This window comes from Vanessa tameamea, chromosome 26 (genome assembly GCF_037043105.1).
Source record: "Vanessa tameamea isolate UH-Manoa-2023 chromosome 26, ilVanTame1 primary haplotype, whole genome shotgun sequence".
Taxonomy (NCBI): domain Eukaryota; kingdom Metazoa; phylum Arthropoda; class Insecta; order Lepidoptera; family Nymphalidae; genus Vanessa; species Vanessa tameamea.
In genome coordinates this window covers 794393-808892 of record NC_087334.1, presented here as the reverse complement: position 1 = coordinate 808892, position 14500 = coordinate 794393, and the positions used below count along the sequence as shown (strand labels likewise).

General features: G+C 35.6%; 1 protein-coding gene and 3 non-coding genes across 5 annotated transcripts in view; 2 read left to right on the top strand and 2 right to left on the bottom strand.

Moving 5' to 3' along the window:
• The window catches only part of LOC113404943 (chloride channel protein 2), a 71535-nt gene that overhangs the window by 9431 nt on the left and 47604 nt on the right, over positions 1-14500 (bottom strand). For both annotated transcript variants that reach the window (XM_064219111.1, XM_064219110.1), the window contains exons 2-14: positions 13055-13217; positions 12077-12199; positions 11637-11765; positions 10888-11021; positions 9865-10021; positions 7794-7882; positions 7206-7327; positions 7016-7117; positions 6536-6638; positions 6078-6206; positions 2597-2759; positions 1903-1994; positions 1056-1194 (exon numbers count right to left, since the gene is read on the bottom strand). In XM_064219111.1, the coding sequence (XP_064075181.1) occupies positions 1056-1194; positions 1903-1994; positions 2597-2759; positions 6078-6206; positions 6536-6638; positions 7016-7117; positions 7206-7327; positions 7794-7882; positions 9865-10021; positions 10888-11021; positions 11637-11765; positions 12077-12199; positions 13055-13217 (1645 nt within the window). The remainder of the gene's footprint in view (positions 1-1055; positions 1195-1902; positions 1995-2596; positions 2760-6077; positions 6207-6535; positions 6639-7015; positions 7118-7205; positions 7328-7793; positions 7883-9864; positions 10022-10887; positions 11022-11636; positions 11766-12076; positions 12200-13054; positions 13218-14500) is intronic.
• On the bottom strand, positions 391-472 carry Trnas-gcu (transfer RNA serine (anticodon GCU)). The gene has a single exon. It is a non-coding gene; the product is annotated as a tRNA-Ser (tRNA).
• Trnas-gcu (transfer RNA serine (anticodon GCU)) lies at positions 4197-4278 on the top strand. Its single transcript has one exon. It is a non-coding gene; the product is annotated as a tRNA-Ser (tRNA).
• Positions 5336-5417, top strand: Trnas-gcu (transfer RNA serine (anticodon GCU)). The gene has a single exon. It is a non-coding gene; the product is annotated as a tRNA-Ser (tRNA).

Genomic DNA, 14500 nt, shown 5'->3' with positions numbered 1-14500 from the left:
ATGTGTATTCCACCAACCCGCATTGGAGCAGCGTGGTGGAATATGCTCCATACCCTCTCCTCAACGAGAGAGGAGGCCTTAGCCCAGCAGTGGGAAATTTACAGGCTGATTATGTTTATTTTTATTTTTATGATACAGCAAAGGGACATTATAAGGCATTAGTTATATTTAGCTTGTAATAGGCTCTCCATTCGATCACAGTAGTTATAAAATATTGGTATTTATGTTCGGTGGTAGAAAAATGTCTACGCAGTTAAATTAAAAAAGGTTTAACTAATGTTTATAACTGTTTTAATAAATAAATTGTTTATGTTAGTTACTCCCAAGTGCTTGTAATATTTATATGTTATAATATAAATATATTCTCAAATGGTCAGTAAAATAGTACACCGACGAGGATGGGATTCGAACCCACGCGTGCAGAGCACATTGGATTAGCAGTCCAACGCCTTAACCACTCGGCCACCTCGTCCTGTTCTTTCGATATTCAATTTTCGTAACGAACGTAAATGGTAATTAAATATTTATACTTAAACTTTAAAGATTTTTTTCAAAATAGTAAAATAAGCATATCTTTGACATGGTAAGTGGTCACGACTGCCCGGATTAAAAAAAATTAACAAAGTATTGACTTAATTCCTTAAAACATTCTCTGCCAGTTAAAATTTAGGCTAAAGCGAGATATATAAAGGCTACATATAAACAGTTTATTTCTTTGAATATAGTTAACAGGATATTACTGTATTTTGTTGACGAGTTCTAGCGAAAACTATTAATATTTAGAAACCCCTAGTATATATACTAGAGGCTTTTATTTGGGGTTTACTGAAGGTCTTCCGGTGTTAGGCATAAAAAAGCCTTTATACTTCCTTGGAGTTCAAGCTTGTGTCATAGCAAATTTCATCAAATTCGATTCAGGAGTTTTGCCGTGAAAGAGCAACAGACACACAGACAGAGTTACTTTCGTATTTATAATACTAGTATATATATTTATGCTGACCGATATTTAATGATGGAAATATGTTTTTATATGGTCATGAGAAACGAGTACTTACGGCTGGCGGACGACAAGAGATCCGGCAAGTAGGGCAGCTTCTTGATTAGGATGATGCTGTCGAAGCACGAGGGCTGCAGCAGAGCGGCGGTCGCGTTGGCCGCCAGCACCGCCGCCATTATGGGCAGCAGGTGGGTCACCTGCACGTACATAAAGATATAATAAACGGCATGAGTCCTGGTTCAGTACATTTTTAGGTATCTTTGGAGGAATGAAGGAGTCGGGCGCCGAGGCACGCGATTGGTCCGTCAGTCGATGCTTGTCGTCTATTGGACGAAATCGTACATGCGCGAACTTGCTCCAATTATTGCCCATCTGTTCTCATGAGCCGTGCAAGCTACATTACTACTTTATTTGCTGTGATGGTCTAGTTGCTAGCTTGTAAAGCGACAGAACTTAGGTAGTGGGTTTAGACTCGAGCGAAAAAAAAGTTATCTTGTGAAGATATTCTCTTTAGGAGATCCGACCGTACTTGATGGTGAAGTAAATCATAAACCTACGGTAACAGAACCCTGCACGTGATGGAAGAAATTCTGCTCCATGTGTATCCACCAATGTACATTTAAGCGAGATAGTGGAATAAACTCGTCTGGGTAGGTACCACTCACTCATCAGGTATTCAGTTTGATTAAAGTACCCAAAATAAATTCTTAGTATCGTTGAAGGGTGAGACAGTGTAACGACATCATAGGGGGCATCTTAACTCCTAAAGTTGGTGGCGACTTTTCGATATCAGGAATGATTAATATTTCTTACAGCGGGAATGTCTATGGGCGGTGGTGAACACTTACCACCAGGCACTTCCCATGTACGCCACTTACCAATATTACAAAATCGAAATGAGTTACCTGTCCCGTCATCTCGATGCAGATGACGATGGTGGACACGGTGTGCGTGACGGCGCCCGTGAAGGCGGCCGCGCCCACCGTGGCGTACCCGCCTGCCGGACGGCACCATCACTTTATACCACTACACACTACTCACTGTGCCACGACATGTCAGCCATCTGGCCCACTGGCCCACTGGCCCACTGGCCAGACACCACTGAATATTCATGTGCTTCATTTGCGTTTATAATTCATCTCGTGCGGCGGTGAAGGGAAACATCGTGAAAAAACTGCTTGTTGCAACTTTGAATAAAATTCTGCCACATGTATCGGCCGAGTCAAATTGGAGCCGCGTTGTGGAATAAGCTCCAAACCTCCTCAAAGGAGAGTCCTTAGTAGGACATTTACAGGCTGGGACATTACTACATAATATATAACAGTGCCCGTCGGTCTGTCTCAACGCGATAAAGTCAAATCTACCAAATGGATCGCATTGAACTGTTTCCCCCAACAATGATTCACGGGGAAGTTTTATGTAGATTCAATGATACATAAGCTACTCCTGGTGATTCTTCCGCAGTGACGCTTCACCGTCGTAGGATAATATTAATATTTTCTGTATACAACATACAATCAAAGCTGCGCACGCGCACATGTCTCTTAACTCGTGAATAACTCACAAATATAGGTCTCCATCTGCTTAACGTGAACCGACCTGGCAAGATTTTCTGTATGTGTCCCCCGTAGGCGACGCCGAGGGGGCAGAAGTAGTGCATGACCTCCCCGGTGAAGCGCCCCAGGGACGCGCCCATCTTGAAGGCCGGCACGAAGATACCCGCCGGCACCGGCAGCGTGCACGACACCAGGCTCAGGAAGAACTGGGGAACGAAAATTGCGATGATCTATTTATTTATTTCACTAGCACAACCGACAGTAGACACGATGACAAAACTTTTCGAAATTTTCTTCGCGAATGCTGTAATACTTACAGGTAGTCTTACGTAAACATTACGCAAATATAAACGAAATATAAACGAAATGAGCCGAGATGGCCCAATGGTTAGAACGCGTGCATCTTAACCGATGATTTCGGGTTCAAACCCAGGCAGGCACCACTGAATTTTCATGTGCTTAATTTGTGTTTATAATTCATCTCGTGCTCGGCGGTGAAGGAAAACATCGTGAGGAAACCTGCATGTGTCTAATTTCAACGAAATTCTGCCACATGTGTATTCCACCAACCCGCATTGGAGCAGCGTGGTGGAATATGCTCCATATCTTCTCCTCAACGGGAGAGGAGGCCTTAGCCCAGCAGTGGGAAATTTACAGGCTGATTATGTTATGTATGTTATGTATGTAAACGAAATAATAAACATTAAACATTAATTAATCAGTAATTAATATATGGAATATATTCACAGTTAACAAATCTTTATGGAATAATATTTTGTATAGTTGAATGTATAGCGACTGCCCCATTGAGTTATTGCTTTTTTATACGACTGGACCTAGGGATCGAATCCTGATTAACTTAAAGTTTTTAAAATTGTAGTCTCCGGATTGTGCGCCTGAGATATGTATCCCTTTTTTTTAGAAAAAAAGAGTCACTAATGAATTTCTTGTCGGATATTTTCGGAAGAATCAACAGTGCAAAAAGCCAAGTGCTACCAGAATAAAAAAAAATTATATATATTATTATTCTGGTAACACTATATAATTTAATTTAAATATTAAATTAATGACGTTTCTTATATCAACTCAAACTATTGTCATTATACAATATTAATATTCCATGGTCACGATAAGTTTGATATAATTATTCGTATGACAAAATAAAGTTAAAATCATGAAGTTCACCTTTGTAACGTCAATAATATGAAATTTACAGCACGTGATTGTGCAAAGTGTACATACTTATATAATATTATTATATACGCAACCTTTCCCGGTACACGCTGCCTTTAGTATAAGTTTTATCTTTTATGGTTAAGTATTTCAGTTAGGCATTATAAGAAACGAATTTATTAGTATTGAAAGATTTAAGATGGTTTTAAAATACATAGATAGTAATTTAATTTTTCTCTTTCTTATACTAAGACATATGATTAATTTGTAATAATTGTTCTTTTAAGTTTACATTTGTATTGTGCTTATCGTTTTATTTTTGCTTTATTTTATACGTTTAACTTAGTATTGACTGAGACAGTAAACAATTTGCCTTTTGGCACTATGTTTGTCCACCTTTGCATATTTTGTGCAATAAAAAATAAATTCATTCATTCATTGTCAACTGTAATTTGAACGAGCATATAGAAGACGAGGTGGCCGAGTGGTTAAGGCGTTGGACTGCTAATCCAATGTGCTCTGCACGCGTGGATTCGAATCCCATCCTCGTCGGTATATTTTTAATATCCGATTTGATACTTGCATACTTTATTCGACGCGATAAATAAATAAACTGTATACCTGTTATCCGTATATGTGAAAGGTATATTTATTAATAAAAACCTAGCTTGTAACTTAGATTTACTGTTGTTTATTTCATATTAAAATTGTGACAATACAGTATGAATTTAAATCAAGTGTCATTTAATTTGAATATATATTTTATTAATATTAAATTCTATCATAATAATATTATTTAATAATAATATTTTATTGTTAAATGTTTGTTTGTTTTTCGAACAAGTTATAAAATGTAACAATAAAAATATGATCAATTTAAAAATAAACATCGTCAGCCAAAAGCAAAAAGATGCCAACTCTAAAATGTAAATTTTCAAGCATGAACAAAATTAAAATAATTTATATAACAAGCGATTCTTATATAAAATACCACTCTAAACCTATTATTTTGTAAACATGTTAAAGAATGTTAAAAAGTACTTAATTTTTATAAGATGGAATTGCCGAGAATTTCGACAAAAATCTATCCAACATAATATTTAATTAATCAATGAATTTAACTCAATTTTATAAAACACTTGCTGAATTTGTTTTACCTTTGCGTAATTTATGAAACTTTAACTGTAGCACATAAACCGTCGTACAATTTCAGCCCCTCGAGTGATAAATTAAAAAAAAGTAGCCTATGTCCTTTCCCGGGACTCAAACTATCAAAATACCAAGTTCCATCTAAATCGCTTCAGTGGTTAAGAGTTAATTTCGCATTGTATAAAAGTCAGGCTTAATACTTATAATATGCTCTACCTGCCAATATAATATAGTCCAGGAAAAACAATTTAAGTTTAAGAGATAAACAATACATTCATACATACAAATATATCGTGGTTTTAGTAATTTTTACTACAAATAAAGCGAATATGAAAATGAATACTGCATAAAAGTAATTGCTCAAGAATTATTACCAATAAAAATAACAGCTGAGCAAATAAGTTATATGTTCGTAATAAAAAAATATCATAATACTAAAGTATTAGTGATGTGACAACAAGACGAGGTGGCCGAGTGGTTAAGGCGTTGGACTGCTAATCCAATGTGCTCTGCACGCGTGGGTTCGAATCCCATCCTCGTCGGAATATTTTGCCCAGCATTGGGCTCTTATAGAATGTATTTGACATTTGAGGGATTGTTTATTGATTAATATATATATATATATATATCATTGTGATTTAAAAATTATGTTGAAATTGCCTTAGTTATATTCTTCTGTATGTCTATATCATAAAATAGTAAATACAGTCATTTAAGCTTAATCGAAGGGTAAATATTAATATTAGTATTTCCTTAAAATGGGAAATTGTAGTATTTTAAAATAAATCTATCTCGTGACGTTGTAAACTATCATGATGGTGAACAGTGACTCAACTTACTATACAATTTTTAATAGTTGATATTCTTACGGTAAGTTTAGAATTTCTATGATTTAACTGAAATTCACTTCGATAGATAGATCTACTGAAAAATATTGCGGTGAATTATAAGTAGTATTATACGGGCTTCCCAATGCGCCACCAACCAAGGCCAGATATGTTATTACTTACTTTTGTAATTACACTGGCTCACTATACTGGCTGAATGCTGTTACAATAAATAGTATTTTTTTTCTAATAGATTGCAGTGGTAAATTTGCATACACAGATGTCTATTTGAAACTCAATTTAGTCGGCTTATGTAGTTTCCAAATTTGACTATGGAACCCTAAAAATACATCAGCTATAGTAAAATAAACTCACGATAGACCAGAAGTATATGACGAGGCAGCCGAAGTGGTCCACCTCGGGGGTCTGCCAGTGGGACACCACGGCCGCCTGCTCCGCCGTCAGCTCGTCCGACCACGTGAAGTTGGCGAACAGCGACAGCACCTGCGGCACGCGGACGCATTCGTTTGGGGAGCTCGAATATGGCAGACTTTTAAATTGGTCTGATGATCTTCTACGGGTATGCTCTTGCTCTTGAGATGGTTGTGTACCACCGTACGCATTATTAACTTTACCGTGGTACCGTTAAATTTAACATATCTTATAAAATGAGGATTATTAAATTACTTGTAAGAGCGAAATAAAATTTTATTTAGATTTTTAATTTTACAAATTTTTTTAATGTAAGAATATATTTTCAGTAAGAAGATATTTTCTGAACATTGCGTTCTCTATTATGTATGGCAGTAGAGTTCATTTTGATATAACCACACCTGTTCCTGATTGCCGAGATCAGCTGCCATGTATTTGCCAATACCAGGCGGGAAGAGGATGGACATCACAGCCAATGTCATGAAGCCGGGGTAGATGAAACGGCTGTAAAAATTAGCACAAACATTATAGCACTATTAAATGTTTTACTGTCTCTTTCTAACGTGTGAAATTAAAAGCAATAGCATGTCTTTTTATCCTATGACTGTAGTTTTGTTTAACGATTGTATAAAAGCCATCGGTGATTCAAAATTATCGAAACCCCGTCCCTATAATAATTGAATCCTTACTTTACATCAGTAGCCGATGCTTTTTTAAGAAACGAGTCTTTTACATTAGTTCTTACGTCATATGAAAATATTTTTTTATTGAGATTACGACTCGTAGGCTCTCGTCCGTAACCAAAACGAACGGTTTCTTAAATATAATGATCGGACATAAGTGATTTTTTTCAAGCTTCAAATTATATGATCTTTACAAACTTCTTCTGCAGGAAGCTGCTGAGGACCTTGGTGTTCCTCATGAAGAGCACATACTGGCGATGCAGGAACACCCAAAAGGCGGCCATCAGCCCGCATACGATGCTGGAGAGAGATTTGAACATGGGTTACGTCAGTTTAACTCGTCTGGGCGGGCAGGTGTGCGTGAGCGTGCGTGTGTGCGTGCGCGTACCCGAGCAGCACGAAGACGGCGAACTCCTGCGGGTCGAAGGGGAAGTCCTGCGGCAGGTTGGTGGGGAACAGCGGCTTCACGGTGGGCAGCGCGCCCGACCACACCGACAGCAGCCGGAACATCTGCAACGCCACACGCGCTACCGTTACTGCGGCCGACTGTGCGGGAGACTGTTGTGGGGCAGTGGTTTATGCAAAAGGATAGATGCACTCTCCATTCCCTCATTCAGAGACTCAGATACGACGGAAAATCGATTTAATTTATGTTAACATGATATTTTATTCACAATAGTGCGGCGTCATAGGCCAGCCGGCAACGTGAGAGTTGCAAATTCGAATCAGCGCACTGGATACATTACTTCCCCCCTAACAAAAGTATAATTGCAGAGAAATAATAGTAATATTAAAGTTATTAAATCACTATGTGTAATTTTTTTAAGTTAAAACTTATAGTATGGTCGACTATGCTTCATGCTTCCCACAACTGGGTCTTGTTCTGGCGTTTCGTTTGCAGCTTATTCCACAACACTGTTTCCTTACGGATTCATTGATTCTACTGTGCTAATGAGATCGTTTAAGTATTACTTACGATCGCGCTGCAGCACGCCGCGAAGAATCCACGCCAGTAGTTTCTGACAGCGAAGTATGTCGTCGTTACCTCAATCGAGAATAGAACTCCTGGAATACACAATATAATACATTGGTTTATTATATAAACTACAATGAGTACAGTCTACTCTGAAACTATTACAGAATCTAATCAAGTTAACAACAGTTGCGTAAAATAGAATGTCTCAAAAAATTAAATAACACTTTTGATGTTTTTTAACATTAAACCCATTCTATCGAAAGTACAGACAGCAAGTGAATATGAATGTTTTTATAATTATTTATTTAAAGCGTTGATTTTATATATGTTTATATTTTATAGCTAGTATTGGTTTATATTGTTTGTACATATCAGAGACCATTTAAAAAAATCCCTTTTTGCGTTTTATAGCAAATTACATATATTATAATTTACTTTTTCTTCGTCTAAATCTATTTTAAATTGTACGTAATTAAGATTAAATAAATAAATCAATCATTCAATCGGGAAATATAGACTATAGAGTTAAAAAAAAACACCACGGTACGGGATACACGGCCGCCATTAACACTAAGTAAATTCGGAAATAATAATGATATTGAATATTATATATGTTTCTCCTGACGCTACTCATTGAAGAGCAGAGTAACAATAAACATCAACTACTATGATAGTTATATTTTACTTCCTCTATCTCATTTAAATGGTATTATATGTTTCTATGTATGATATATATATATATATATATTTATGTATAGCATTAAATGTACATTGTTATTTTGTAAGTCTGTATGTGTCAACCTATTAATACGATCCGTGTTTATATTTTTTGCTCCATTCGGGATGAGCTAGAAGTAATATCTTTAAGGGATAAGCGTGCCTTCTATACGTAAGGTCTCTTTGATATTTTTAGCATATTTTCATTATTTTATTACATATAATAAAATGTAAGATAATTAAATGAAATTGACACATTTCAAACAAATGTCAATCTTCGTTAAGATTCGTCACACGACATAAATAGCTCAATCAAGAGCTAATGAAGAGATCTATAATTTAAAATAGATCCAGAATATTCTAGAAATTTCTGAAACGTTTCAGACGGCACTAGTAGCACGGTTAATTGGATCTGCGTTGGTACAGATGTGACAATTATTGTGAAATTAGACGTATGCAGATTTTCGCACGATTTCTTCGCGGCAAGAGATGAATTACAAACACTAACCCGCAATCATCGGTTAAGGTTTACGCTTCCTAACCAATATTGTTATTATAAATTATTGGATATGCCTCGCGTCCTCGCTAATACAACGTCAGATTCTTAAAACATGTGTCAACAACAACTGGACTTCGTTTGACACACATCGTTTTTGGTTACTAATCCAGAATTAATATTAAATATTATATATGTAAAAGAAATAAGAAACAGTGACGTATAACTACGAGATATAAAGAAAAAATTTAATCCATAAGTTCCAGTCGTTAATGAAATCAGTCTCCTTTGGAAGTATTCGCTTCTATAATTAAACAACAAGTACTGCTTTTCCAATTAATAAATTTGAATGACAAGTTAGAAAATTTTACAAAGATTAATATAAGGATATACATATATAAAAAATTGAGCGTATTTATTATATAAATATGTAATTTAATAGGTGACAAGGGTAAAAAGAGTATGTACTGAGTAACTCCGTAGTAGAATTTATGATTTGAACCAATAAAACATTTTTTTTTATATGTCATAGATAGGCACACGGGCGAATACGCCACCTGAGGGTAAGAAGCCACCACCTCCTATATACATTGATGTTGTAAGATATATTAACCATTCCTTACATCACACCAATGCGCCACCAACCTTGACAACTAAGAGGTTACGTTTGTGCCTGCACTTAAACTGGCTCATCCTTCCAATCGGAACACAGTAATTCTAAATATTGATGTATGGCGGTAGTACGTGACAGACAAACGGGCTGGTCCAGAGCCCTACCAGCAAGTAACTTATAAAATGGCGATCGAAAAGTGTATGTAAGAATAAGATATATTTTCACCAGTTGGTCAACTCGCTTACCCCCAACAGGCGCCGCGAAACAAGAAGCCACTCCGACAGCGCAGGCTGCTGCCAACATTTCGGTGGTACGGGACTCGTTGCTGTAGATACCTTGGAAGGTGGTCACCAGTTTTGACAATAACGTAGCCACCATCGATGCTATGTGAACTGATGGTCCCTGAAAAAGTAAAAATATATATTAAGATGAGCTAAAGGATGCTACGGAGTTCCGAAACCGTAACCAAACCCGATAAATATCTTTTATATATAAAGTTTTTGCAGTGTTATTTAGACTTAAAGAGAGTAGTTAATTAAATTTTTTTTCGGTGACTATAAATAATACCAAAATTTTGCCTACAAATAAAATCCAACCGATACCTTGTATTTTTATAAAATTAAAAAAAAATTGTATAAATAAATATTACCCGAAACAATCTGATATTCTGAAATAATTTCGTATCCGGAATGGTAAATGAAACCGGTAAAATCCATATTCATAATATCCTGAATATTAAGTAATATGTGTGACGGCGCATGGTGCGCCATCTTGTTTATTCAGAGCGTCTCGTCGATGGTAGCGCGGCGGCCATCTTGGATCGACAGTTACATTCAAGATTTCCCGCGCACCGCGTATGCGAAGAATCGCTAATTTTGAACATTATCTTTATACTTTTGTAATAGATTCAGTGATTTATGTGTGTTTGTGCATGTGATTTATTAACGAATCGATATTGATGACTATTGTGAATATATCTGTGTAATTGATTTGTTTAATTAAAAACTTACTGACATTGTGGATCGTCCATACATAAAATCTTTTGAATATACGCCCACTTATCTTGAATAATCCTGATATTGCTAATAAAATGTCTATATATACATAAATGTGACAAAATACGGTTTTTTAAACATTCAAATTAAATTTGAATTGAATTTGAAATTTAAAATTTAAAATTCGAAATTGAACGTCTTTTCTCCTTATACTGAAGGCTGTGTTGAATTTGTATTAATTATTCTTCTGGTAAAAACACTTATTGTATGTACCTCTTTACCGAGTGGTAGACCAGATCCAAGGGTAGCGGTGAGTCCGATAACTTTTGAGATCATTGCCCTGAATGTGAGGTACTCCTTGAGGTGGACCCCCCTTAATATAGTCTTCATCTCTGGTATACCAGAACCTTAAAACAAAGTGTAATTTAAACAACATTATTAAATTTTTCATCGCATTTATTGTGTATATTTTTAAGTTTTTTTTTTATGATATCAGTAGGCGGCCGAGCAAATGGGCCCCCTTATGGTAAGTGGTCGCCACCGCCCATAGACAATGACGCTGAAAGAAATATTAACCATTCCTTATATTACCAATGGGCCACCAACCTTGGGATCTAAGATGTTGTGTCCCTTGTGCCTGTAGTTACACTGGCTCACTCACCCTTCAAACCGGAACACAACAATACTGAGTACTGCTGCTTGACGGTAGAATATTTAGTGCTTTTAACAGAACAACTTACTTTGTCATTATACAAACAAATGACTAATTAACAAATTATTTCGTCAAACTAATGAAATGTTACGTATCGTCGCATTTTTCAAATAACGTGAAAAAAAGTGTTCCACTAGGACTTACTATTGGACCCATTATTTACAATCTTTGCATTAATGCGAAAAATGGGTTTAGCTTATAAATATACGTTGAACTTTGTCTTATTTTTGTTTCTAATTATGTAATAGTTCATTAAGTGCTGTGTAAAGTGGATTGGTACTTTAAAAACTAACACATAAGAACAACATACCGATACTCTGTGCGGCAACAATGTGGACAAAACCAGCTGCGAATAGGATGAGACACACGGGTAACGAAACCCATGCTATGTATTGACTAAATGTTGATGTCGCTAAATCTTTGTACATCCACATGCGAGCTGAAAATATTAATATTACAAAGACTATAGCTGAAATTGTTATTTACCCAAAAATACATATAAATTATAGATTCTACAATTTCAAGTCTTTGAATGTGTGAGTGTAAATTTACCTGATCATCCTGGTGACAGCGTGAAAAAAGTATGTTTTTTTTTTAACCATAACATTTAATATTAAAGAGATTTATTTTCAACGTGTCGCTTCTATATTTATAAGTAATTAATAATTATCAATTGATATAATTTTCTTTATAATTTATATAAAAAACCTATGTGATTATAATAACTTTATCGACACATAGCGGTCTTACCATTATTACAAACTGCTATGCCCTTGTCCATGGCGAAATTGAGAACAGCCATGATGATGCCCAGCAATGCCAGGAACACCCAGTCTTCACCGAGCCTCGCGAAAGTGTGCCTCCAAACGTACCCTAACAAACTTCATATCATTGATCATTTACCATAAGGATTTTAATAAATAAATAAATAAATAAATAAATATCAATATTGGACAACATCACATACATTACTCTGATCACATGTAAGTAGCTAAAGCACTTGTGTTATGGAAAATCAGAAGTAACGACGGTACCACAAACACCCAGACCCAAGACAACATAGAAAACTAATGAACTTTTTCTACATCTACTCGGCCGGGAATCGAACCCGGGACCTCGGAGCGGCGTACCCATGAAAACCGGTGTACACACTTCTCGACCACGGAGGTCGTCAAAAAAACATTAATGAAGGTAAGAAAGATTATTAAAATAGGTAAGTATGAACAGGTACCAGACTAAGCTGATATAATTATTGTTTGTAACTTAGTGTAAGCTAATATTGAAATATTATGCGTAGTTTACAATGACACTTGTTGCTTATTAAGTTTAAATCGAGTGAAAGAGAAAGTGAGAGAGGGGGAGAGAGAAATAATGAAAACTAGAAATTGAACTGCCTTAAAGATCCAAAAGTAGTTTTCTCTCGCAAAATCTGCTGGAAAAGCAGAAATAATTGTGACATTGGCATTATTTACGCACCCGTACCACGCCACTCTCAACTGCTATTCGTAGTTGGTCCTGCGTCTGAACACTTTCCGGTCATATCGGGTTTTCAAATTGCGAGAATGAGGGTATACATAGTGCCCTTGTGTGTTTGAGTATACACTTTTGTTATATAATATGCCATGCATAGGTGGTCATCCTCTTGAATGGCCATCGTTACCGAAATTGACCACTAGGACATCACCATCATCAAAACAATTGTCAATCTATCAATACTTCAAGCCTCACCTATTACTTTGAAGAATTTCCCTCTAGGTCGATGTTTGCCCGTCGATTCGAGTTCCTTCTGCCGAAGTTTGTCATCTTTCCGTCTTCTTTTCCGAAGCCTTCTGAGTCTTCTTGCTTCTTCTCTGGCTGCTTCACTTAGGTCGCGTTGGTAGCGACCATACATCTAAAACAAAATTGAGATAAATTAGTCTTCACACAGTATATACTAATTTCTATATCGAAAATTTAAATTCGTCAAGTAATAAAATACGTGTTATTTATTAATAACATATACGAAAATTACGAAAGTAACAAACTAGCTACTGCTAGGCTTAGTAATCTTCTTTTGAGAAGAGGACTTGTAGCTCATTTAATCTAATGCTGCTTAAAACTAGTTAATACACATCTGGCAGATTTTCATTCCAAATTTAAAGATTGCTGTGATGTGTTTTTTGCCGCAGAATTAAATTATAAACACAAATAAATCACTAGAAAATGCAGTTGTATTTGTCCGGATTTGGACCCACTAACAACCAATCTTCTGTCCAAACTGACCAAACATATCCTCTATCATCTCTTCTTGAATCACAATTTAAATTTTAATTATCAATTATTCTGATATAAGAAATGAGGATTTGATACCACAACACGCCTTCCTCTTTCTATTGTCTCTTCATAATCCATATTATCATTAATTAATGACTTTTATTCTTCATCATTATAAATCAAATAATGATTTCATTTAACAATGATTTAAAAAAAACTTGCAAATAAGCATAATAACTAGGGTCAGTATGAATTTCCTCTCCCTAACTGAAGATTATTTCGAAACTGCGGCTGAAATGTAAGCTAACCTTGAATCCAGGCTATGTTTGCTATAGATATGAACCAGATAATCGCAAGTGTTTACGAAAGATAAATGATTGCCACTTAAGCAAGTAGTTCTAAGACCATAAACGATTAATTAAAATTAGAGTACCGTTATGGCAATTATCTACGAGTACTTACATGTTTTTTTTTTGGAAAATGGTTTCGTTCATAAATACGATTAAATAGTCACCACTGACATCAGCATGTATTCCAAAGATTTAACTATACTTGGATTACTTGGCAGGGCCGGTCATTATTGAAAATATGTTGACATACATATCTATAACAATATTATAAATGCAACAGTATATCTGTCTGTTGCTCATTCACGGCTGAAGCGATGAATCGAATTTGATGAAATTTGGTGGATGAAGCGACCCTAGCGAAGTCGAAGGCGACAACTGGTTCCCAATAATTGCATGCATGCATTTTTGAATTCGCTTTAGATTATGATAAATAATGAATACGAATTTAACGCTTTTTAGTTCTTGTATTAAATTTAAATAGACCAATATTAAAATCTGCATTGTTTTTTTTTTATAATGTATCCTTGTGATTTAATATATTATATTATTAAGTGGATATAGAAGATTTTAA